General features: G+C 49.0%; 10 protein-coding genes across 18 annotated transcripts; 7 read left to right on the top strand and 3 right to left on the bottom strand.

Moving 5' to 3' along the window:
• The first annotated feature begins 197 nt into the window (after window positions 1–197).
• On the top strand, window positions 198–1,362 carry FOIG_13761 (pectate lyase). The gene is made up of 3 exons (XM_031214930.1): window positions 198–426; window positions 483–874; window positions 921–1,362. Exons 1-3 carry the CDS (start codon window positions 228–230, stop codon window positions 1,023–1,025), a joined length of 696 nt encoding a protein of 231 aa, XP_031055446.1. The 5' UTR covers window positions 198–227; the 3' UTR covers window positions 1,026–1,362.
• A 1,510-nt stretch (window positions 1,363–2,872) lies between these two features.
• On the bottom strand, window positions 2,873–4,249 carry FOIG_13760 (uncharacterized protein). Of its 2 annotated transcripts, none has more exons than XM_031214928.1 (2): window positions 3,245–4,249; window positions 2,873–3,188 (listed from the first exon to the last, which is right to left on the bottom strand). In XM_031214928.1, exon 1 carries the CDS (start codon window positions 4,009–4,011, stop codon window positions 3,535–3,537), a length of 477 nt encoding a protein of 158 aa, XP_031055444.1. In that variant the 5' UTR covers window positions 4,012–4,249; the 3' UTR covers window positions 2,873–3,188; window positions 3,245–3,534. The 2 variants fall into 2 exon arrangements, with proteins under 2 accessions (XP_031055444.1, XP_031055445.1); XM_031214929.1 differs by having other exon boundaries at window positions 3,070–3,431; window positions 3,485–4,172.
• A 2,207-nt stretch (window positions 4,250–6,456) lies between these two features.
• On the top strand, window positions 6,457–7,361 carry FOIG_13759 (uncharacterized protein; the record flags this gene model as incomplete). The annotated part of the gene is made up of 2 exons (XM_031214927.1): window positions 6,457–6,657; window positions 6,796–7,361. The coding sequence occupies exons 1-2, from the start codon at window positions 6,546–6,548 to the stop codon at window positions 7,359–7,361; spliced, it is 678 nt and encodes a 225-aa protein (XP_031055443.1). The 5' UTR covers window positions 6,457–6,545.
• A 111-nt stretch (window positions 7,362–7,472) lies between these two features.
• On the top strand, window positions 7,473–8,364 carry FOIG_13758 (uncharacterized protein; the record flags this gene model as incomplete). The annotated part of the gene is made up of 2 exons (XM_031214926.1): window positions 7,473–7,757; window positions 7,786–8,364. 2 exons carry the CDS (start codon window positions 7,473–7,475, stop codon window positions 8,362–8,364), a joined length of 864 nt encoding a protein of 287 aa, XP_031055442.1.
• A 506-nt stretch (window positions 8,365–8,870) lies between these two features.
• On the top strand, window positions 8,871–12,664 carry FOIG_13757 (uncharacterized protein). The gene is made up of 2 exons (XM_031214925.1): window positions 8,871–10,456; window positions 10,509–12,664. The coding sequence occupies exons 1-2, from the start codon at window positions 8,925–8,927 to the stop codon at window positions 11,059–11,061; spliced, it is 2,085 nt and encodes a 694-aa protein (XP_031055441.1). The 5' UTR covers window positions 8,871–8,924; the 3' UTR covers window positions 11,062–12,664.
• FOIG_13756 (kynureninase 2) lies at window positions 10,445–13,104 on the bottom strand. Its single transcript, XM_031214924.1, has 2 exons — window positions 12,807–13,104; window positions 10,445–12,759 (listed from the first exon to the last, which is right to left on the bottom strand). The coding sequence occupies exons 1-2, from the start codon at window positions 12,988–12,990 to the stop codon at window positions 11,474–11,476; spliced, it is 1,470 nt and encodes a 489-aa protein (XP_031055440.1). The 5' UTR covers window positions 12,991–13,104; the 3' UTR covers window positions 10,445–11,473.
• Window positions 13,105–13,351: 247 nt separating this feature from the next.
• On the top strand, window positions 13,352–14,924 carry FOIG_13755 (indoleamine 2,3-dioxygenase). The gene is made up of 2 exons (XM_031214923.1): window positions 13,352–13,779; window positions 13,831–14,924. The coding sequence occupies exons 1-2, from the start codon at window positions 13,459–13,461 to the stop codon at window positions 14,785–14,787; spliced, it is 1,278 nt and encodes a 425-aa protein (XP_031055439.1). The 5' UTR covers window positions 13,352–13,458; the 3' UTR covers window positions 14,788–14,924.
• A 637-nt stretch (window positions 14,925–15,561) lies between these two features.
• FOIG_13754 (uncharacterized protein) lies at window positions 15,562–18,090 on the top strand. 4 transcript variants are annotated; one of them, XM_031214922.1, is made up of 4 exons: window positions 15,686–16,126; window positions 16,194–17,144; window positions 17,193–17,318; window positions 17,370–17,989. In XM_031214922.1, the coding sequence occupies exons 2-4, from the start codon at window positions 16,230–16,232 to the stop codon at window positions 17,853–17,855; spliced, it is 1,527 nt and encodes a 508-aa protein (XP_031055438.1). In that variant the 5' UTR covers window positions 15,686–16,126; window positions 16,194–16,229; the 3' UTR covers window positions 17,856–17,989. The 4 variants fall into 4 exon arrangements, with proteins under 4 accessions (XP_031055436.1, XP_031055435.1, XP_031055437.1 ...); XM_031214920.1 differs by having other exon boundaries at window positions 15,562–16,126; window positions 16,194–17,318; window positions 17,370–18,090; XM_031214921.1 differs by having other exon boundaries at window positions 15,651–17,144; window positions 17,370–18,075.
• Window positions 18,091–18,204: 114 nt separating this feature from the next.
• Window positions 18,205–22,435, top strand: FOIG_13752 (oxidoreductase). 5 transcript variants are annotated; one of them, XM_031214917.1, is made up of 6 exons: window positions 18,475–18,659; window positions 18,723–19,432; window positions 19,489–20,781; window positions 20,841–21,204; window positions 21,259–21,419; window positions 21,472–22,433. In XM_031214917.1, exons 2-3 carry the CDS (start codon window positions 19,113–19,115, stop codon window positions 19,967–19,969), a joined length of 801 nt encoding a protein of 266 aa, XP_031055433.1. In that variant the 5' UTR covers window positions 18,475–18,659; window positions 18,723–19,112; the 3' UTR covers window positions 19,970–20,781; window positions 20,841–21,204; window positions 21,259–21,419; window positions 21,472–22,433. The 5 variants fall into 5 exon arrangements, with proteins under 5 accessions (XP_031055429.1, XP_031055433.1, XP_031055431.1 ...); XM_031214915.1 differs by having other exon boundaries at window positions 19,489–21,204; window positions 21,472–22,435; XM_031214916.1 differs by having other exon boundaries at window positions 20,841–21,419.
• On the bottom strand, window positions 20,269–21,995 carry FOIG_13753 (uncharacterized protein; the record flags this gene model as incomplete). The annotated part of the gene is made up of 8 exons (XM_031214918.1): window positions 20,269–20,624; window positions 20,682–20,749; window positions 20,806–21,191; window positions 21,247–21,314; window positions 21,375–21,411; window positions 21,463–21,644; window positions 21,700–21,835; window positions 21,888–21,995. 8 exons carry the CDS (start codon window positions 21,993–21,995, stop codon window positions 20,269–20,271), a joined length of 1,341 nt encoding a protein of 446 aa, XP_031055434.1.
• Window positions 22,436–23,648: the final 1,213 nt, after the last annotated feature.

Genomic DNA, 23,648 nt, shown 5'->3' with positions numbered 1-23,648 from the left:
TGACTGGAGGAATTACTGGCACTGATCGCCAGGATACCACCTGGATGGTACCCCCGCTTGCAAGGCTGGGCATTGCAGGGAATAATGCATGCACTTACACTTGGCATCATGGAACATTGAGAGAGCATTTTGAGAGAGACGGGTGAAAAGTATAAATGCCCGTGCTATGTCTCAATGATATCGATTAACTTTTGACACCAAAAGACCAGCTTCAACAAATTTTCATCATGCATTTCCCCAGCACAATTGCTCTTTTTACAGCCCTCCCATCAGTCTTAGCCTGCAAGGGTTATACTGGAGGACTTCCCAAGCACACAGGAACCAAGACTCTCAGTGCTCCGCAATATATCAAAAAGGGCCAGACCTTCGACGCTGGCTGGGTCAAGTATGATCGTGGCGTAAAATGCACCGGCCAGGATGAAGGAGGTAAGTCACCAGAACATCATGATGCCAACAAGGGTCACTGACTGTTTTTTATCCAGGTGAGAAAGATACTGTTTTCGTCCTCGAGGACGGAGCCAAACTTCGAAACGTCATTATCGGCGCCAACCAGCGCGAAGGCGTGTACTGCCTCGGATCATGCACTCTCGAATTCGTCTGGTTCGAGGACGTCTGCGAGGATGCCATCTCGATCAAGGGCGGCGGCACAGCCAACATCATCGGAGGTGGCGCCTACAAGGCTTCTGATAAAATCATTCAGCACAACGGCTGTGGTCATGTCAACATCATCAACTTCTACGCCAACGATTACGGAAAGGTGTACAGGTCTTGCGGTAACTGCAAAGGTAACTGCCGGCGCTCGGTGCATATGGAGGGTACCACTGCTGTGAACGGTGGTGAGTTGATGGGCATCAACACCAACCTGGGCGATAAGGTATGTATGGTGATCAATAACTGACTGCCTAGCTAATGTATAATAGGCCACATACTCCAATAACTGTTACCCCAAAGTCCAATGCCAGGGATACAACGGGTGCGACAAGGGCAATGGTGCTTGTGAGCCCACCAAGGCTGGTCTTTGTTGAGTGGATTAACAGCTTCTTGTTGATCAAGAGTTATGTATGCCTCAACTGAATTGGTAGTCAGCACTTACTGGGCTACATCTAATCCCCTAGATAAGTTGGAAGGGTCATATTTAATGCACCTTAACGTTACGTGTTGTCACCGTGACTGTCTGTTTCTAAGTTGTGTCACTCTACTAAAGGAAAAGAATAACAAATCATTTTTTACTCTTTTCTTGTTTATACTTATAATAACAATTATTCACTGCGAAGACCGCCACTCAGGGTCTGGTCACAACATGTCAACTTCCAACCCGTCTAGCCACAGAATCTCATGCCAACCAGATCGTCACTCCATCAGTTCCGTAGATAGTCAGTCCATACAAGACGGGACCGTAGGAAGGGCAAAAGCTTGCTTCACCAATGCGTTCCATGTTCCTTTCGAAGCAATATCTATCTCTGACAGAGGCTGCAAGGGCAATCGTCAGGTGAGTCCTGAATGGTTTTCACCGTGCAGCGCACAGCGTTTCATGTCTTAAACAGTTGTTGTCTCCAGATGTCGCCATATGGGCCTGCATATTGCACCTTGATCCATCCTTTCTTCCGATATACGGGATGCTCCCAGGACGGTCGGAAGGGTCACTACCGTCGAGGTGGTTATTGTCACAAAAGTTTGGCGGAACGCCTATTAGCTATCCCTCTGGGATTTCAGTGTCGAGTTTCTCAATACTGTAATAGCGATAAAAGTTGAATTGCCACTTGGTGCCAATATGCACTGTAGCTCCATTGTCGGCTTGGGGCCTGACTTGCGAAAGTCCGTCCATCTTCCACTCCTGTTTCACTGCTGGAAGTATTAAAAAATACTCGTCTAGCTTCGGAAAGTTTGTCAAGCATCAAACCAGGAGAGCAGTAAACGCTGGAGTTACAAAAAGACTGAAGGGCATCCTGAGGATGATAACAATTATGATTGGCCTCTGTCAAGAGAAGCTTACGCACAGGGAGTGGCGCACAAAAGCCAAGTTTATCATAAAAGACTGGAATGCCCTGGTTCATTTTGAATATTCGCAATGTGTCAACCTCCAATTTCATTCGAAACGCCACTGTCCGCGGAGGAAGGCTAAAAGATTCGCTGGTAGCTTGAACTGGATTCGCAGTCTTAACCAAGTGATACATGCTCCGAGACGTCAATTTAAGAGCTAGAATTGAGTCTTCGGATGTGCAGCGGATCTTGCGGAACGCTCGTAGCCATCTATTCTCCCTTTGAATAGTCGGTGTGACCTTATGCAAAGTTACAAGTTCGATAATCCGGAGCTGTATTTCTCGAGGGAGCTTCTGAAATGCAAAGGGTTCCACTGATGAAGGGTTGAGAGCATCATACCAGGGATAGTGAGAGCGGGCCGTGGTGTATCCTAACCAAACCTCTGAACTTTGAGAGATATGCGGGTCTGCACCTTTGCCGGGCCGCTGTTGGAGAAGGAAGAACACAAGAAGGAGAGCTCGGTAGAGGTCATCGAGACTTTACTTGCCACAGGCCCTTCAAATCATCAGGGCCTGACTCGGGATATCCAAGCGGAAAGCGACGCAGGTATGAGTCTGTGGATGTGTAGGACACATCCTCACGCACCTGCATAGGGGGCAAACAGAAGGATCTGAACGGCATGAGCAAGGATAAATATTTCTATGCGAAGTCCGGCCGACGATCCTAGGTAGCCTGTCCTAATACTTAGAGTTTAGAGACGTTCTGTTCGCTCGCTCGCTCACACGAAAATTTTCCCAATTACGTCGGCCCTCATATGGCTTTGACGAACGCGGGCTCTTTTGCCACCTTCTCTTTCACGGTAGATTCCGGTCATGGGAACAGGCGATCAGGGGGTTACTGCGGAAGGGTTCTCTTATTTAATACGTCCCTGATCTGAATGATATCTTGGGGATCCGTATGAAACCTGTATGTGTTTCACTTAGCTTTATCATATGCTTGTTAAAATGGAACAGCTTCAGTTCATATACTGTGCCCCTCCAGTTCATCTAACACCACTGAAGCGTCTAAACGAATCTCATGATTGAGTTAAGCTGATTTAAACCCATATAAATATCTACGATCTTTTTCAATTAACTAAAGTGCTCTTTACACTTCTGATACCACCAGCAGACTCGTTATCTGCTTCCCCACAGCGCATATAGCTGAGTCTATGTTATAAGTAACATCAGATATGGGAAGCTCACGGCGTCGTACGAAGACGTACAGGAGGATTATCGAGCTTCTTACCTTCGCCATCAGATTGAGGGCTTTATGCAATGCCACTGTGCTAGGGCCAGTTAGAAGGGCAATAGTCGGGAAATTCAACCCCGTATTGTATATCTTGTCCTGACTTTCGAATGTTGAGTTCATTATGCGCTTTGGAGATGTTATCATCTGCAAATCAATTCATGCTATCATGGTGTCCCTAACAGCAATTTGTGTCAAAGAGTGTCCTGCTACCGACCTCAAGTAAAAAGAAACGCCGATCTCATCTGTAACGCGCCTGATTCCCCCTCACTCAAACTGAACTGGCTCGACCCGATCGATATTTCTCTTAGTGAAGGGCTCACAAATAACATAAACCTTCTTCTTCGCTACCCTCAATCCCTCCCCATTGTAAGCAACCTTTCGCGCATAAACATTCAGCTCTCTATGAGAGATGACTCCAGAGGGAGGCCTCAGATGCACCATCATGACATCCGAGCTTTTCTGGCCGTGTTCGCGCAACAACTTCGCACGCGCGATCGCATCAGCACGATCTTGGTACCCTGGTATGAAGGGTGCACGGGAGCCTGGGTGGTCAAAGATCTCCTCCAGGCCTTCTCGAACATCCTCGAGAAGGTCATCGTATATTACTCCCGGCATGTCGATCTTGTCCGGGATTTGGAAGTATTTGGGAGTAGCTCGGCGAGGGGTGACGCTCTGTCTGTGCATCTCGACGTCACCGGTTGCTACCCAGCAAGGTGTTCCGATCTCCAAGTCCCATGCCATGATTGATCCTAAGGGATACCTTGAGGCTGACAGATGATATGATAATGTTGACGTGAAGATGGGAAAACAATAGACAAAGTGTCTTTAGTTGCAGCCACAAAACTATAGATTCTGTTCAAAGGGTACTCTGTAGCGCTGAGTATTTTTGGCGATGTGCAGAGATTAAAAGAAAGTAAGTTCCCGAGAGATTGCCGGGCATCACTCGATACTTATGCGCAATTACAAGTTGTTACGTCGAATTATGGAGCCACCTACGCGCATCGCTCTCCATCGATTCCGTAGACTTTTGGCTAATACAAGAAGAGTACAAGATCACACGATCAATGCAGGTTTGCGTTTTGGCTGACTAAAGTTTCACGATTGTCACCCAACATTATCCGGAGGTTACCGGGTGCATCAAAAGAGGGTGAACCCGAAGAGAAACGCGGCCTCAATCTGACGAACATTATGTAGGTTTGTTAGCAATTGGGTGTGCTTGGTGTCTTCGGCCTTTGTGATAGCGCAAAGAGGATATACTTACAATAGCGCGAGTATCGCCAATTTTGATGATCTCGGAGGGAAGTCAACCTACAATGTCTAATTTTCATCGCGATTGACAGGTCTTGCCGGGGACTTACCCCAGAGTAACGGCTATAACGGGAAATGCGAACAGTTGTCAGCCGAGTGCTCATATCAGGAGACGAACGCGGAGAACTGCGGGGTATCTCAACACCACTGCCCCAAGATTGAGTCTGGAAGAGCCGAAAGAACAAGTTGGATGGCACGTGAAGTATCATATCATATTTGTTACCATTGTCTGCTTAGTCTTTTGTGGCCAGCTAATTCGGTAATTGCGAGCTGACTTCTAATGCAGCCTTTATGAAATGATTTAGCTCCTTCTTTTCTTCTTCTGAATTCATTCTACGAGAATTTAGCTAAAGGGAGCCTCAGAGCTGACATGGGACCGCCGGTAAGAGAACTTTGCGTGAGGAGTCGGCTCAAACTCCTCAAAGTTTATTTGAGTCAAGTATCATAAGCCACACGAGTAATCCAATCCCGAGAAGATGTCGTTGGTGACGCGAGATGCGGCTAGTCTATCAGATCCAGACAAGCCCAAAAAGGATCTCCGGATCAACAATAGCAGAGTCACCAAATCAAGACCACAATCGAGTCGAGAGTGCTCCAAAGGTTAACGGAGAGGACTTATCCTTTAGTCAAAAGCTTTCAGGCTTCGCAGATGATAACATCGGAGATGCCATTGGTCACCGAGTCCAATCACTTGATTCGTAAAAGCGCCGGCTTCACAGCTACAAAACACGCGAGGGCATCGCCATGGAACTTGTCTTCAAGCCCGTCACTCAACAAGACAGTGATACTCGCATTAACACTGCTCTCGATACAGAGGAAAACAGTGCCAGTAAGAAAGTCATCGCAGTACTGGCCGTAATCTCTCTACCAGCGGCGGTTACGGCAAGCTTCTTTAGTATCTCTCAGATAAAAGGAACTTTCAATCATCTGCTGAGGTTTGGATATTTTCTTTGGCTAGCTCTTGTTATGTTTCGTATCTGGATCCTTTAGTGTCAGACAATTGAAAGTTTCTAGACAAGGCACTGGGGAAGTGCGTTCAGGATCCTGTAAGACGACCAGGGGTTTGTTAGTCGGAGAGCAATAATCGCTTAGAAAAAATATGAGAGTCACGGAATGGAATGATGAAGTATGAGTGCGTCTGTGGACTTTACTTCAACACCAGAGGCCTTGAATTTTACGCCGCCGGATGGTAATACCCTTACTTTTTCAAAGCAATTACCAAAACCATGTTCTCACGTAACCACAGCTGGATGTATAATCCCTTCTCCTCGATTTCAACTTCTCTTTCCTATCTTTCTTCTTTCTCTATCCTCACTTCTCTTGCGTTGCTGTGGGTCGTGTTCACGCATGCCTGCTCGGAATTGTGACCAGCCGCCCCCTTTCAAGCAGACCCGTTTGGAATCGTTTGCTCGACGGCCCTCACCATCTCAAGTAACCCCTTGAGAGATTTCAACTTGCAAATTCAACGATTCCAAGCAGCCGTGTTCGAAAGTTATCGCGCTCTCTTCGCCCTTTCTACTTACGGCGATTCTCGAAGATTCGAGCAGAGGTGCTCGGAATGATCTTGGTTCAACACTACTCTTGCACATCCAGCCTACAGCAATTCCTTGAGCCGCAACCCGCTTCTTCTTTAGAAATGGCTAGAGGACTAAGTAACCCTTGTTTCTCAAATGACGATGATCATTTTATCAGCTTGATGCGCATGTTTGACGGAAACAAAGAGTATTATGTGGATGACTACAGAATCTCCTTTCCGAAATGGATTGAGAAATATCGCGACTATTCTCATATCAAACATACACAAGCTGGTATCCATCAGAATCAACACCTTGCTTCTGGAACCTCTTACAACTACATGTCCATCGGAGAGCCTCTCCCAGCGCCTCCGGGACTTGAGCGAGCTTAAAGTACCTCCTATCTCGTCAAATAAGCTCAAGGCAGAGCTCTGTTTCCTCTCTCAACATCATATGCAGTCCGAATTCGAGTCCTCAATGTCGACGTCCACAAAGGACGAGACACATGTCCCTTTAGATCTTGGGATAACGGACATGAAACATCTGATCAAGCGTCCATCCAACGGTAAGTTACTTGATCGTCGCAGTACTACTTCGAGGCATTGCTGAGCGGCGACAAGAAGCAAACATGTTGCATGCTATCATGAGATCTGCTTGGAAATGTTCCTTTGCGATGTACTGAACACTATTTAACTCGTCGTAGCCTCAGCAAACTCGGAGATGAACCAGCCATCACCCATGATCCTCGTCGAAGAGTGCCGCTTCCAGTGGGATATCCCTCACTACCCTGAGATCGACGACTTGGGCCATGCCCAATCACCAGGGCACGAGAATCATCCGACATCGAAATCTCTGGAACACCGCAAGGCTGTCTTGAATTCGTTCGACTGGCGGAACAAGATACTTCTCGAGCTGGAGGAACCCCCCTTCCTGGCTACTGTCGCTACCGCAAAGTCTGTCATGAAACAGCTTCTCGATCTGGAAATTGAGGAACACTGTATCGAGGGTTTCGGGAGTTCGGAAGTAGTCCAACTTGTCGACACGTACAAACTGCTTCGCGATGACCAGACTTGTGGCCTACGTTTGCTCTATGACCAGGCCATAGATGAAAAGAACCGACATGCACCAACTGACAGGATTGACTGCATTCGCTGGGTTTGCTACTATAATCCAATCATGACTCGAGCTCTTGAGTTGGCATACAAGTACTGCAGGGATGACAAGGAACGTCTTGTTGTATATGTCGAAGATCCATGGATTCAGTGGTAAGTACACATCTTTCCCTCGTTTCAGGCAGCCCTGCTTGGAACTGCGTGAATGCTCCGAGATTGCTGACCTTTTCAAGTATCGCTGTGGCCTTGTTCGTCGTAGCCGGCTTCAATGTTGGCAGTATCCGGTTCAGACACTGGCGAGGAGCAATTCAAGATCATGGACCAATGGAAGAACAAAGCCTCCGGTTTGGAGATCCTCGTTGCCAACGTGGATACCAAGGTCAGGGATGTCAACGCGCATACAGACTGTACCAAAGGGCTGCTGTTGAACTGGACTCTTGAACCAGAGCGCATGCTCAAGTTCATCAACAATATGGGTAGCACCAACCAGAAGAAGCAGTCCATCTTTCACATGCTCAAGGTCGCCGATACCTACCACGATGTCATTGAGAGGGTCTGTTGCACAAAGTGGGTCGATGCAGCTTTCCAAGGACATCAAGCTCCTGGAATGGATGACTGGTGTCGTCCGCGAGATCTGCATCTTTGAGCTGATCAAGTCAACTTGGCACCAGCAATTCAACCGTTACGCCTGGATGGCGGCATATGATCTGAAAGGCCACGACTTCGAGTATCATGATCCCGAATGGTGTCAACTTGGCCATGTCTTCTCGATCGTGGCGAAGTTGATGCTTCACCATCCCGAAGACAAAGACTTCTGGGTCGAGAGCATGCCTATCCTCATGGAACTTTGTTTCCACTTCAAGGATGCATTCGATAAGTCCGATGGTCTTGAATGCCGGTTGAGTCTTACACCTAAAGAGATGAGAAAGTCGTTCCTCCCGGTATTCAAGGGGATGAAAAACGCATGGGCAGCGCTTGATGATGAACAGGCCTCTGAGCGACGAGAGATGCTGCAACGTGGTCTTGAAACCAGAGCTAAAGGGCACGGGACAGTCGCTCAGGATGGTGAGAAGCGCAAGGCTGGTGATGGTGAGGGTGGTGCAAAGAAGCAGAAGACCAGCAAGCTGGATGCGATTTTGGACGGTACAGTTGAGAAGTGAGGCAGACATCAGTGCGCGATTGCGACTCGGGATTTCACGATAGCCCTTAGTAAGGAACTCAAAAAAAGAAAATTCACTAGTTTTAGATGAATGGATTAAGAAAATAGTGGATATATTGCTGTTTTCCTAATGAGTGAAGTAAAGTTGTTGAGGCTGGTCAACTGAGCTTGTTGTGAGTGAGAACCAGTTCCAGTGGATGGTAGTGCTGATCCGCTGAACATAGCCGCTGTGCCGTCTTGTCGGATGTGAACATGCACAAAATGCACATGCGATTGGTTTATCACTTATACCGAATACCACCTTGTCAAACCTTCGGAAGTAATACATCTCCCCAATAATCTTTCCAATAACTCATATCAATTCCATCTGAAATAAGAGAGTCAGGCATTTATATAATTCCCCAGTTCTCAACCTCAAGCCAAGACTCGGAATCTCAAGCCGGCCCGAGACTGCACTAACAATTTTCCAAGTCCGAACATCCGCTTGTTTCCGCCCTCTCACCTCTGCACATCCGCTTCCGCACGCTTCACCGAAAAACCCCAATCCCAGATCACCAGAGCATGCGACCCTCAGAACCAGAACGCTACATCCGCAGCCGCATCGCCAACGCCTGCGACGGATGCAAATCCCGCAAAGTCAAGTGCGACGGTAAACTACCATGCAGCTACTGCACGCGTCGCCAAAAGCCCCACGACTGCCACTACTCTCCCCAGCGGCGGCGTAAAGCGCTCTCTGTGCGCTCACCGCAGACTTCAGAGCGGGCTCAGTCTACGAGACACACTACGCCTTCTACGCCTGCTGCTGAGCCTGTGAGGGAAAATGGAGCGCAGGTCGACAGAGATGATGGAGGACAGATTGATGCGGAGGATGAGACGGAGGTTCCGAGGGAGGCGAGGTTGGTGTGCGATGCGCAGGGAAAGTTAATCTTTGTGGGCGATTGTGCGCCGCTTTCGTTTTTTCAGAGCGTGAGACAACTTGTCACTACACGAGTTGGGCAGAATGCTTTTGCGCCGCAGTCGAGTCGGTATTCTGTTCTGGAAAATGCAACGGCGCATCAGTCGAGACGGATACCGGGTGATAACCGCATACCAATCGTTCATCCAGATGATATTCCCCTAGCGGTGACGAATTACTTGTCCATTGCGACTGGACTCGTGGATCTGTTTGATAATCGACGACTTCAAGATGACCTTATCCTCTGGGCGAACATGGACCAGAAGCAAGATGACGCTACAACAATTGTCAACTTCCTCGTCCTCGCCATCGGAATGAAGATCAACGATGAGGAGCGATCACAGGATTACTTTGAATATGCACGCGACAAAGCATACTCCAACCTCACTGGCAATCTCAGCGTCTCAACAGTCCAGATGTTTACGCTAATCACACTATACATGCTATGTTCATGTCAGATCAACGGCGCGTTTCTCTTCTTCGGAACAGCTGTACGCGCAGCTTACTCGATTGGCATTCACAGAACGGAAGTCAACGCGCGTTTTGGGCCGGATATTCACAGACAGCGCGATCGTCTTTGGAAGAGTATACGCGTCGTTGATCTTTTTCTGAGTTCTTCTATGGGTAGACCGCCTGCTACGTCGGATGTTGATTGTACGGTTCCGTATCAAAGTCCTGATGAGAACGTTGAGGAACCGGTGGACTTGCTCAATGCATCTGTGCAGATATTCTTGGTGCTTGAGGGTGTCGTAACGGAGATTTACTCACGACGAAAAGTGTCGCTGCAACTTACGGAGGGGATATCACTCCAACTACGAGATTGGTCTTCGCGCTGGTTGAAACAACTCAAGGATATAGTTGCAAATCCGGAGGCTCAGGATAGAGCTCAGGCGAGTGGTGCTTGTCAGATATTGGCTACGTATTATTACGCCGTCATGCTGGTGTCGAGGCCATTTCTCATGTATGAGCTTTGTCGGCGATTATCGGATGGTTCGCTCAACTCGAATGGAAGATCTGCTTTGACGAGTGGAAAGTCGAAACTCGCTGATGCTTGTATTGACGCGGCGAGTCTCATGGTTGATCCGATACTAGATCTCATACAGAAGGGGATTCTTGTTGGTCATGTTCCCATTCTTGTGTAAGTCACCCAAACTCATGCTTTCACGGATATCTAGACTAACACGCTCCAGGTCATGGTTATTTGCCAGCTCTCTTGTCCTAGGCGTCGGCCTCCTCGGTGGTTTCGGCCGCGTCCTCGAGAAATACACCCGCATGGCCATCCACGCCCTAGACCACTGCTCCAAACACGACACCCACGCGGGCCAATACTCTCTCATAGCCCAATCCCTTCTAACAACCGCCCTCGAATACCTCGAAAAGCGTGAACTCGCCGAACGCCAACGACGCACGGAAAACTCGAGCCAACTGTTTGGTCTCATACCCTCCGACACGATGGACTCATCACCCACCTTCACAGGCCAGTCAATGACAACGCCCTCCTCTAGAGGGCGCGAATCATTGGATAGGACGTTCCTACAGCATAACGGTCTACAACATGTCGGATCACCGTTGTTTGGGGACTTGGACTCAGCCTTTCTGGGCCTGAGCGAGAGTATGATGCAGACGCCTGATCCGAGCTACTGGGGCGGACCGATGGGGAATGAGGCTGATTCGGGGTCGGCTTTGAACTTGTTTGCGCTGTTGGATGCGGGAGGTGGTATTGACCTGACGCACCATCTGTGAAACGTCAATGACGAATCGGTAGGTACGGAAGTTCGGAGGTGTCAGATCTGGCGGGTATGTTCCTGATATCAGATCCGACGAGGATTGCGCGTCGTGGTGCAAGATAACGTGGCTGGTCCTCGGTTATGGAATGCCATGTCTAGCCGAGTAAGACGATGGTATGCGGGATGTAATGTGATAGATCATATGGCGCAATGCCTGGAAAAAGTCGTCATCATGCGAATCTGGTACTGACGGCTGTTCGTTTCAAGGGAAAAGAAATCAAGATACGGTGTGAAGATAACTTCCAGCAATGGATGATTGCGCACATCAACTGGCACAATTAACAGCTCCTTCAATAGACATCACTAAACTTTCAAAGCTTAACCAAATAAACCAGGCTTTCATTAACAATCATTATCTATCTTTCCATCTAAGGCAAAGCCGTCCTCAAAATTTGCATAAACTTCCAAACATCCTCAAACCTCGTGTACAGCGGCACAGGCGCCACGCGAATAACACCAGGCTTCCTCTTATCACAAATCACAGCATTCTCCTCCAGCGCCGCACTAACATTATCCAACAGCCCATCCTTCAACAACACACTAAGCTGCGTGCCCCTCTGCAGCGGATCCCTCGGTGTAATAATGCGGAACAGCTCAGCGTCTGACGACTCGGCCAAGATCTGATCAAGCAGATACTCAGCGTAGGCTGTTAGCACTAAAGCCTTGGAGCGCAGGTCGTGCATGGTTGTTTTGTTAAACACTGATAATGCGCCGGAGAGACTGGCGAGGTCGATGGCGGACGGGTTGGAGAGCTGGAAGCCGCCTGCGCCGGAGGTGGGGATGAAGTTGTTGTCCATATTGAAGCGCACGCTCTTGTCGCCGCCGTACCAGCCCATGAGACGCGGGCGGTAGGTAGCTTTACCGGTGGCGTCGTTGAGCTCGACTTTGCCGTGGCGCTCGTGGACGTAAGCACCTGCGATGGAGCCGGGGCCTGCGTTGATGTACTTGTACGTGCACCAGCAAGCGAAATCAACGTTCCAGTCGTGGAGCTTGAGTTCGACGTTTCCAGCGGCGTGGGCGAGATCCCAACCAACCACGATACCCTTTGCTTGAGCGTATGCTGTGATACGGGGAATGTCGAAGAGTTGACCGGAGTAGTACTGAATACCAGGGAGTAAGAGAAGAGCAGTATCCTCAGCATGCTCATCAATAGTCGAAAGAATCAAATCAGTTGTAATGATGTGATCCTCATTAGGATGAATCTTAACCATGCTCTTCTCCGGATCAAGACCGTGCCAAACAACCTGACTCTCAATAGCATAGTGATCACTAGGGAACGGCTTCCACTCCAGAATAACCTTGTGTCTCTTCTCATTCGGCTTATAAAAGCTCGCCATGAGGAGGTGCAGGTTCGCTGTGAGGGTGTTCATGATGACAATCTCGTGGGGAGAAGCACCGACGAGGTCTGCCGACTTGATGGCGCAGTCCTCAGCGAGGTCTTGCCATGCTGGAAGCGGTGAGTTGCCGAGAGCGCTGAAGTGTCCGTTCACACCGATAGAAGCCCATGTCTCGAGTTGAGCGTTGAGATATTCTCGAACAGCTTTCGGTTGAGCGCCGAGAGAGTTGCCGACGAAGTAGAGACATTGTTGATCATCATCAGCTGAGCCGTTGGTATGGCCGTTGCTGTGACCATTTGTGCCATTGGCTGCGCCAGCTAAAACAATTAGTCTAGATCTTCATTGAGAGGAAAGGCGTACTCACGAAGTGAACCGTCGAGGGCTTTCTTCTTGAGGGACTTCTTGGTAGGCAGGACAAACTCATCCCGAAGATGGCTTAGCTTATCCTGCGAGTCCAAATGGCGGGCAAAGTCGAGAGAATTAGCATCGCTGGGAAACTTGGCGGCAGCACCGCTCCTCAGACGCTCGACAAATCCAGAAAGCTCCATTGTGTGTAATTCAAATTATAATAAGAAAAGAAAGTGATGTAATGATTATGAACTGATGTGATTGAACTCGTATGATCCGTTTGTGAGTGGGATTGCGAAATCACTTTATGTTCCGTGAAGCCTCCACCAATTTTTAGCGGAAGCACGGAAGTTGGTTGGTCCATCCGCACATCCGCATTCCGACATCCGCATAGTGGACGTCATTATCCATTTTAGATATAGCGACAAACAGCGATTGGTCACGCGGGCACAACACGGATCGGATGAGACTTTATTTTCACGGAGACCGGAGACGGAGGTCAAGTACACGGAAGACGGAAGTAAGAAAAACAAGAAATAACCCATGGGCTTTACAATTGTATTTTAGACTGATGCTCTTCTGAACAATTGAGATTATACATCTTCTCTACCAATTCCATCAAGCTTCTCTGCATTTATCTATTTTTAAAAAAAGAATTAAAGTTCAATATGTCGCCACACGCTGTTACGTACCAACTCCCGCGCATCAAGCTCACGGCCGAACTAAAAGAGTTCGCCGTGACAAGCAACGCTTTCCTCCCTGAGCACAGTCCCCTCAAACAACTACCCGATTCTTACTATGAGCCGTGGGAGCTTGTTATTCAGCATCTCCCTGCTCTGATCAAGTATTTTGATATAAGACGTGCTGTTGATACTCTTCCTGTTCTGTCGACGGAGAGGTTAAGGTCTGAGGCGGAGTGGAGGAGGGCGTATTCGATCTTGGCGTTCTTGACGCATGCTTATGTTTGGGGTGGAGAGAAGCCTGCGCAGGTAAGCTAACCTACTGATACTTTAATTCGATGTGGATGTTGACTGTGTTAGATTCTACCCCCACAAATCACTGTTCCGTTCCTCGCTGTCTCAAAACATCTCGAACTCCCTCCCGTTCTCTCATACGCCGCTGCAAACCTCTGGAACTTCTCCAGTTCAAGCAACGACTTCACTGATCTCGACCACCTCGACACCCTACACACCTTCACCGGCACAGAGTCAGAAAAATGGTTCCTCCTCATCAGTGTCGCCATGGAAGCTCGCGCCGGAACCATCATTCCCAAAATGATGGAAGCGCTCGAAGCCGTCAAGACACGAGACTACGACGTTATAATCTCTGCTCTCGAACAACTCAAGTCTTGCATCGACAGTGTTGGCGTTTTGCTAGAGCGCATGTATGAGAAGTGCGATCCTATGACGTTCTACTACAAGATCAGACCGTTCTTGGCGGGGAGCAAAAACATGGAAGCAGCTGGTCTGCCAAAAGGTGTTTTCTACGATGAAGGTGACGGAAAAGGCGAGTGGCGCCATCTCCGCGGTGGAAGTAACGGCCAAAGCTCCCTGATCCAATTCTTCGATGTTGTTCTCGGCGTAGAGCACATAACCAGCGGTAACAACACCGAGAAAGCCGGCGAGAGGAGCTATCACGACATAGTAAAAGACTACATGCCGGGTCCTCACCGCCGGTTCCTGACACACGTCGCTCGCAAGGGCAGTATCCGCGAACTAGCCTCCCAAACACCCAGCAGTCCTGCGCAAGAACGTCTTCAGGCTGCATTCACAGCAGCGACAGAGGCGCTCACGGTGTTTAGGAACAAGCACATCCAGATTGTGACGCGGTACATCATTCTGCCTGCCAGGAGCGGGAGGAAGGATGGGCCGCAGAACCTGGCGAGTAGTTCGTCGAAAAAGAATGGGGAGGAGTTGACGGGGACGGGGGGCACGACGCTGGTGCCGTTTCTGAAGCAGTCGAGGGATGAGACTAGTGAGGCTGGGCGGTTGGAGTAATCAATGATGGATTGTTTGTGATTATAGAGCATAGCGATAGATGAGCGCGAAAAGCGCCTGTGTTTCTTTGAACGAATACATTTTATGAATATCCACTGTGCCCAGCGCATCGCGTTTGATGTCCGCTTCAATTGAACACATCCACTCAAATGAGCGCAACAACTCACTGACATTTACTGAAAGAGCCTCACTTCTTTGGCAGTCTCAGTTTCTTCTAGAAAAATTCCATGCGCCAAGGCCGTAGAATTGTCTTCCGCGTGCCGTCGGACTGCTCTTGGCATCCGCATCTCCAACACCAAGCCCAACGATCACCAGACGTCAATTACCGACCATGGGGGTAACTGTCACCCTCTTATTGCCGAGCTCCACAACCATGTCCCTGGAATTGGGTCTATCATTACCCGTAACTCCAATCCTGACCGACAATTCCCGTGCCTGAGCGTTGTTGAGCCCCATCCAAACCCCGTCAATTAATAACAGTCGAAAACTCTGTTCCTCGGAACCCCATCCAGCCTCCTTACTCCGTTCTCCAGACGTTTATTCCCCAATGACAAGACCCCCCACGCGTTTCCCCACGGGCAGGAATTTTAATGCTGCTGCCTTGCGAGTCAGTCGATTTTCAGCAGTAATTCCGGGTGTGTTTACTGGAAAAGCATTCGGGCCTTTTTTTACTGGTATTGTCGGGGTTTGCACGGGCTTTGGGTTGGCTAATTCCCCTCACTTGACTGTGGTTTTTTGCGGAGTCTCCGCATTCTCTCCAACGTTGCAATGTTTGGAGGCGTGTGGAGGACAGAATTGTGAGATGGGCTGTATTTGCTGGAGTAGTCACCGCGACGCCATATCAATTCTTGAGTCTTTAATAGTGGTTATGCCACTTATCACTTTATTGGTGAATTACCTCTACCTTTTCTGTATCATTTTAAATTTCTGTAGATTTGTCGCCGTCTCCCTAATTCCCATCTCTATCTGCCATTTCTGTCGCCCTTCCGTCCCCCTCTCCAAAAAGCAAAGATCTACACCACCACTCCACCATCAAAACCATTGGGCCCTTGCGCACCCATCCAGTGACACTCAAATTTGCAATACCCAGCACCGGTTCAGAAAATCCTGCCTCAAGCGAGGGTGACTGTCAACCTCTGGGGAACCCGTGATAGTCGCCTAATCAGGCTTAACCTACGCGGATAAACCCTTACCTCTTCCCCATATTCTCCATACTCTCAGAACTCTTCTCCGCGCTACACCATACTTGCTGCTCGATGATGTAACGGGTTGTCACAACAGCCGGTATTTTGCCAGCGCCTGTTTCATTTCTTAAAAAGGGTTCATCATGCCCAGGTAGGTCAGTTCTTCTCCAGGTGTTGTCGCTTTGCGTGAGACTGGTCGCTCACTGTTGTTTTACCATACAGATAGCCCACCCAAGTCTTGATCAAATCACCATCATCATGGCGGATCAAGCAAAGCCAGACGACCACGTCGCCTCGGCCAAACTCAGCGTCGAGTCGCACCCCGAATCCCGCGCCGCAGCCGCCTTCGCCATGGACTCTCAGCACCGGCAAGCCGTCGAGAAGTCGATGAAGCGCAAGCTCGACACGCGCTGCGCCCTGTTCGTGCTCATCTACATCATGAACTACCTCGACCGCAACAACATGGCCGCCGCTCGTCTAAAGGGTCTGCAAGAGGACTTGAACCTGAGTTACAACCAGTATGCGACGTGCTTGAGTATCTTGTACGTCGGGTATATCCTCATGCAGGTACCCTCCAACATGTTCATCAACCGCATCCAGCGCCCGTCGCTGTATATTTCTGCGGCGATGCTGCTGTGGGGTCTTATCTCGACGCTGTCGGGTAGTGTTCACAACTTCGCTGGCATGGTCTGCATTCGATTCTTTCTAGGCTTCGTCGAAGCTGCTTTTCTGCCCGGTGCTCTTCTGATTCTGTCGAAATGGTACACGCGACGCGAATTGACCAAGCGCAATGCCATTCTGTTCTGCGGCAACCTCATCTCCAACGCCTTCTCCGCGCTCGTCGGTGCAGGCGTCTTGTCCAACATGCAGGGCGTTCTGGGCCACGCAGCATGGCGATGGCTGTTCTGGATCGAAGGCGCTATTACCATGAGCATCGCCATCTCCGCTGCGTTTATTCTTCCCGATCTACCTCATAACTCGCGGGGCTTTACGGAGGAGGAGCGACAGGTTGCGCAGCTTCGTATGATTGAGGATGTCGGCGAGGCAGACGAGGATTCTTCTGAGGAGAGCGCTTTCTACGGTCTTAAGCTTGCGGTCAAAGATCTCAAGATCTACATCATGATGTTGACCTTTACTGCTTATGTGGTTGGTCTTTCGTTCAATGCTTTCTTCGTAAGTCAATTGATGTCAATCGCATGCGCGTCGCTAACAGCTCAACAGCCCAGTTTGACAGAGACTCTTGGCTTCGGATACGTGCCTACTCTTTTGATGAGCGCTCCTCCGTGGGTGTTCTCTTGTATTGTGTCGGTCATCAACGCCTGGCACTCGGATAGAACCCAAGAAAAGGTCAGTCACAGCTCTCAATCGCGTCGCATCAATTGTACTGACATTAAACAGTTCTGGCACATTGTCGGCCCAATCGGCATCGGCACGACAGGCTTCATCATCAGCATGGCGACCGAAAACGTCGCAGCGCGCTACCTCGCCCTGTTCCTCCAAGCAGCATCCTACGCAGGCTTCATCGTCTTCTACTCGTGGATCAGCTCCTCCTTCCCCCGACCCCCCGCCAAGCGCGCCGTGGCCATCGCCATGATCAACGCCTTCAGCCAGCTCGGCAACGTCGCGGGCTCGTACGTCTGGGACCTGAAAGAGAACGGGTACCGCAAGAGCTACGGCATCGTGCTGTCCATGTTTGGCGTCACAGTGGTTGGATGCTACATCTTCCGGCTGGTGCTGATTGACCTCAACAAAAAGCTCGAGAGGGGAGAGGCCAATGCTTGGGAGACGCGCCAGGATGTGGCTGCGCATACGGCGGCCGTCGAGGTCATGGACAGCCCCGACGAAGCTCTGAGGATGAAGCGGGATTTCCGATACCTTATTTAAAGCGGCGACGTCTAGTTCTGGGCATGCATGCATGCATCAAGGGTTATATTAGACCTACTGTAAATAAGACAAGTTTTTATGATGCTCTCCATGTCCAATTGAATGTTGTTTGGGTGATATTCTCAACAAGTGGCTTCATGTGCCTTGACCTTTGTGCAACCCCTCTTTTACAACATTTTCCGTTTCTGTGTCGGTCGGTGTGATAAGCATTACATGAACAATTACACCAGCAAAAATTGATGACTCTGGCATTAATGATACGCGATAAGCATTACTCAGTATTATCTATCCCTCTATCGCAGTCCAGTCAGCATTGGTGATGCTAACTCATCATCAGCGATTTCATTCTAGGGTAGCTTTCTGTCGGACCGGGATAAGGCAATTTAATCGTCTGACACGGAACACGTTGACGCGTTACTTTGTTCAGCCAACCCAACAGGGTTGTTTCCTTTGGAACTAAACTGAATGGGGAGCGGTGAAGCCGGCCGTTCTGCGGGGTCGTTGATGCGCTCTAAGCAAGGAAGAGGGAGAGCTTGAGACGGGAGAATGACGCTCGATTTATCCACTCTCAACTCCATCCGAGTCTATTCTCGGTGGTATTTGGCAAGATATAAGATTCAATTATGGATCAATGATGAAAGAATCCAGTTACTGAATCAGTTGCTGTCGCAATTGACTGTTGTTGTTTCCAGAGGCGTTGGCAGCAGAGGCTATTCACCCCGCCTCGTCGTATGGATGTATGTCCACGTCTCACCACTCAAAAGTCTAAATACAAAGCCAATTGGTTCAAAAAAACATTCAAGCGTGGGTTCATGCGTCCCACCGAGACTTGTCCTCTGCCTAACTAAGCATGTGCTCACCCAACAGACTTTCTTACCCCTCGACGCGTCTTTTCAACACGGTTGCAGCGACAATGGAGGGGCTTGCAGGGAATCTGGAGCTTCAGACAACCCATTGAGAGTATCATAGTGGATACTCTTCTCTTTGTAATCGCCGATGCCCCTCGTTTTGCTGTTCCCTAGCTCAAGAAGCACTGCATGGTCTCTCTGCTTCCATGACATCACTGGACCCATCCCCTCCATTACAGCTCAGCTCTTTGGGCTTGCTGCTTTTATTTTGGACCACGCCATGATCTGAGAGACATAATCATACAAATAGTCTAGCATCCTCCCATCCATTTTCCCTCTTCATTCTCTACCCCTCCATCTCTCTTCTTTTTTCTTAATACCCAAAACAACATCCTTCTCAACCGTCAACATGGTTCAGCAAATCCCCAAGGCCAACCACATCCTCGACCTCCTCAGCCTCAAGGGCAAGGTGGTCGTCGTCACCGGCGCTTCCGGACCCCGCGGCATGGGCATCGAGGCTGCCCGCGGTGCTGCTGAGATGGGCGCCGACGTCGCCATCACCTACGCTTCCCGCAAGGAGGGCGCCGAGAAGAACGTCGAGGAGCTCACCAAGGAGTACGGCGTCAAGGCCAAGGCCTACAAGCTCAACGCTGCCGACTACAACGACGTTGAGCGATTTGTCGGAGAGGTTGTCAAGGACTTTGGCAAGATTGACGGTTTCGTCGCCAAGTGAGTCCCCCATTCTATAGATACTGGGTCAATTGAACTCGTGCTAACTTGTCCAGCGCCGGTGCTACCGCCAACGCTGGTGTCATCGACGGCTCTGCTGCCGACTGGGACCACGTTATCCAGATCGACCTCAACGGCACCGCCTACTGTGCCAAGGCCGTCGGCGCTCTCTTCAAGAAGCAGGGCCACGGCTCCTTCGTCATCACCTCCTCCATGTCCGGCCACATCGCCAACTACCCTCAAGAGCAGACCTCTTACAACGTCGCCAAGGCTGGCTGCATCCACATGGCGCGATCTCTCGCCAACGAGTGGCGCGACTTTGCCCGTGTCAACAGCATCTCCCCCGGATACATCGATACTGGCCTCTCCGACTTCATCGACGCCGAGACCCAGGAGCTCTGGAGGAGCATGATCCCCATGGGCCGCAACGGCGATGCCAAGGAGCTCAAGGCTGCCTATGTCTACTTCTTGTCTGATGCTAGCACTTACACTACTGGCTCTGACCTTGTCATTGACGGTGGATACACTTGCCGATAAATGGCTCATGGTCTTAATGATGTTGACGATACCAAACAAACATAGTAAAAGTAAATAAATATAATGAATGACACAATCATCAATCCACTGTGGATCTGTTCCTGGCGTGCATGTGCTTGCAGTAGCGAGTTACGGCCTTATCAGATGGCGCTAGAAAATTGACCGACCAGAAAAAACCCACTTGACACTTCACGATGCCTGCTAGTCTAGTCGATCATGGCTGTCATCTCGATGACTACATCGCGATTGATGTGAATTCTCTGTTATATTTCTCACATCGAGTCATTACTATACTAATTTTACACTTGGGTATCTCCGTCGCTTGCAAAACTGACTGACCCATATGTTTTACTATCTTTTGTCGTCGACGTTGTCCCAACTTTTGTCGCCGATGAAGCCGTCGTACAGGTATTTGCCGTCAAGAGCCCACCTTCATCGTTCAGTTCAATGGCCTGCGAGCCCCCCACCTCAATAGTCGCAAGCGATCGATCGACGAATACTTTTTTGTTCTTGTGCTTTGTCTCTGTACCCTTCCTTGCTCTTATTCGCGATGTTATATGTCTCACCAGATGCCGAATGTGCGGCATGCAAGCGACCATGACGCCGACGGAAATCTCCACGTTTGACCAGATGACGGCTGATTGTGCGTGGTCGACTGGTTGATACATTAGCTCGTGGTCTGAACAGTTGACTGAAAGTAAAAAGTATCTACCTGTTAAATCCTCTGAGAGTAGAAAAGCCACAAGTTCGCGAACTCGAATCGCAGCGACAACCGTAAGACTATGTATGCCGTCAGCCAAGATATTAACTCAGTACGCGATTTGAATCCCACTCACAATATCCCAACACTGAACATGCTAATGACACCGAGTTTCTTCCTGAGCTTCAATCCCATCCCCCAGAGCTGCGTCATGGGCAGAATGAGCATCCAGATATCCAGCAGCAGATTCATTCCCGCAAGCGGCAGAGTGAAATTAGTGAACCCCGTCAGAATAAGATGGCCTTTCTTCTGCTGCCACCCATTCCAGAACAGCGAAAATGGCTGGGTTTGGAAGAAGACGAAGATGAAAAATCCTACCCAGATAAGAGCGTTGAAGACTATGGTACACTTGACCACAATCCTGAACTTGTGGTCAGGGAAGATCCGTAGGAAGAAGCACAAGATTGCTGCTTTGACGAGGACTAGTGCGGTCAAGTACAAAACTTCGATGACGATGAACAACTGGGGAGCCAATGTCAGTTCCGTTATTATGATTCAGAGCGAGCAGCAGTCTAACCTTGAAAATCAGTATGATCTGACTATCGCTTATAAACCACATGTCAAGGCCAAGTCCCAATGCAAGCACTGAAAAGTCCCAAGTTAACAAACTGGCTTGAAGATGGGTGAAGAAAAAGCAAAACATACTGATCTGCATCACGATATAATACGGAATCATAACTGCCTATTACTGTAAGCACTTGTCCAGTCACAGCAGCCCAAGTAAATGACTTACAACGGATAGAGTCGTCAGCGTATCGTCAATCCCCCATGTTAGGCCAAGCCGAAATTTAGTTACTATCCTCAAGGCGAAGAAGACGAGTGCAAATGCAAAGACGACAGTACTGTTTAATCGATACTCGTTTGTATTGTTGGTCGGCGGGATCCCGCATGCAGCCGACAACTCTTTGATGAAGTCTTTTAACATGTTAGCATGCCCAGCAAAACAAACCTTTCTTCTCGAACCACGTACCCATAGTCTGTCTCATGGAGCACTTCGTCATCAAGCAAACACCCATCGCTTTGGAAAAGGGCTTGCTACTACACATCGCCTCCTGTCCCATCTGCGCATATTCCTTCTGGCTCAGAAGCTCGGTTAGGCAGTCGACCTAAGTACTCGTCAGTGGCATAGTCATCAAGTCCAACATCCGTAGCACTAACAGCACATTTCGGCGCGTCTGTGAGCATAGAATCAAGAGATTGAGCCGCCGTTGTATCGTACAGCAGGCATAACGTCCCCAGAATGAGAAACCGCCTGCTGACTGTCATGGTGAAATGAGGTCGCCAAAACGGAGAACTAAGGACGGGGGGAGGGTAGCACAGCGTTTTAACCATGCTGTGAAACCCGGGATACTTTGTGGCACTCCGGCAGTGGCTGCAGATTTGCATTAGGTTGTCCAACCCTGCATGCATCTGCTGCTGTGAAGCGTATGACAAGTACAACCATCCAGGCTGTTGGGTCTAGAGGAATTACGGAGATTCCGATAGGGTCTTGCCGAATACCTGGTTGGCTTCGGTTATGCTAAGACATTGAAGTTGGTGGAAGCATTACGCTAGGGCTGAAGTTGAGAATGGGTTGCATTCCCGAGCGCCTCACATTTTAGGTTTGACCAGGAACCGTCATGACAGACCGTATATTCGCCACTAATTATTCTCTTCTTATAAGTTGGTAGCTGTGATTTACTAGATTCATCTTAGACACTCGTCATATTTCTTGCTGGTTGTAGAGGTGACAGTCTTCAGCCTCACGGAGCTAAGAACAATAGTCTCTATGTTTGCCACAGGTAGTGTAACCAACCCACAGACTTTCTTGGGGACGATCGTCGCTATATGATTGGTTCCCAGTACCACGGAAAGCAAGCCAAAGTGGAAATGGAATTCGGGAATGATCGAGTCAATCTCCCTAAGGAATCGGATCTCCCACTACGATCTGACAATAGGCGATCTTATCCGCATTCTGTTTAGAGACTTGTTATTGATGTTGTCCCCAGCCACAGCTATTGTCAGGACCAACAAGTCCCTTGGCTAACGGCCTTGTACGACTCTGGAATGGCCTATGAGTTGTTTGCCTGCCCAAGACCTCGTGCCCAGGAACTAACAGCTATTGTCGACGCCACGGCGCGGGGGCAACATCACTAAGGCGATATGATCAGTCGTATGCCGGTAGAGAGGCAGATCAAAAAACTACCCAATAACTTCATCGTCGGTCCCGAAGAATTCGATCTTGACGATTGGCTAACAGCACTTGTTGGTTTGAGTGCTTAGATGTCCAGACTCAAATAAGAAACGTGAATCGGGGGTAACGCCCATTAGGAAATCAGGCACGTATGGCGAAGCCACCGGGACCCTGGCATAGATTGTATCGTTCCAGACCTCCAGCCAGACCAGCGCCGATAATTGGTTGGTGGCCACTTGCTCTCACTCAAGAAGCCGCAGAATGAAGAAGCTTTTGGACTATTGTAACGGAACAACGCTGGTGGTCTGTGGCATATCCAGATAGGAAAGAAAATAGACCGAGTGAGTTTATGATTCAGAAAATGGAGATAAGTGAATTTTTCTGGACGCGGCAATCATGATAAAATTTGGATGAAATATCCGCCAGGTAATAAGGACAGACTTAGTCTTGGTCTCAATATTACAAAGTAGATAGTAAATACCATAATTATTATTATTCAAGGAGTAAGTATTATATTGAATATTTATATTATTGTTCTAAAGGTTAAGTTTATAAATACAGTATAAATATGCCTGCTGATGACTACCCTAGACTAATTCAACTACTTTTAATAAGACTGAAATAGTTAGTTATATACTTCTCAATCACGTCAGACTGTTCTAGCAACAAGTGAATATCTGCATGCTCCCAATCTGAGATGTTAGAGGCCAAGCATATGGTTGTGGTATGGAGAAATTTCCTTTGGC

Source organism: Fusarium odoratissimum (assembly GCF_000260195.1).
Source record: "Fusarium odoratissimum NRRL 54006 unplaced genomic scaffold supercont1.35, whole genome shotgun sequence".
In the NCBI taxonomy this organism is placed as follows: Eukaryota; Fungi; Ascomycota; class Sordariomycetes; order Hypocreales; family Nectriaceae; genus Fusarium; species Fusarium odoratissimum.
The sequence above is the reverse complement of the archived record's forward strand: the minus strand, read 5'-3'. Positions and strand labels throughout refer to the sequence as shown.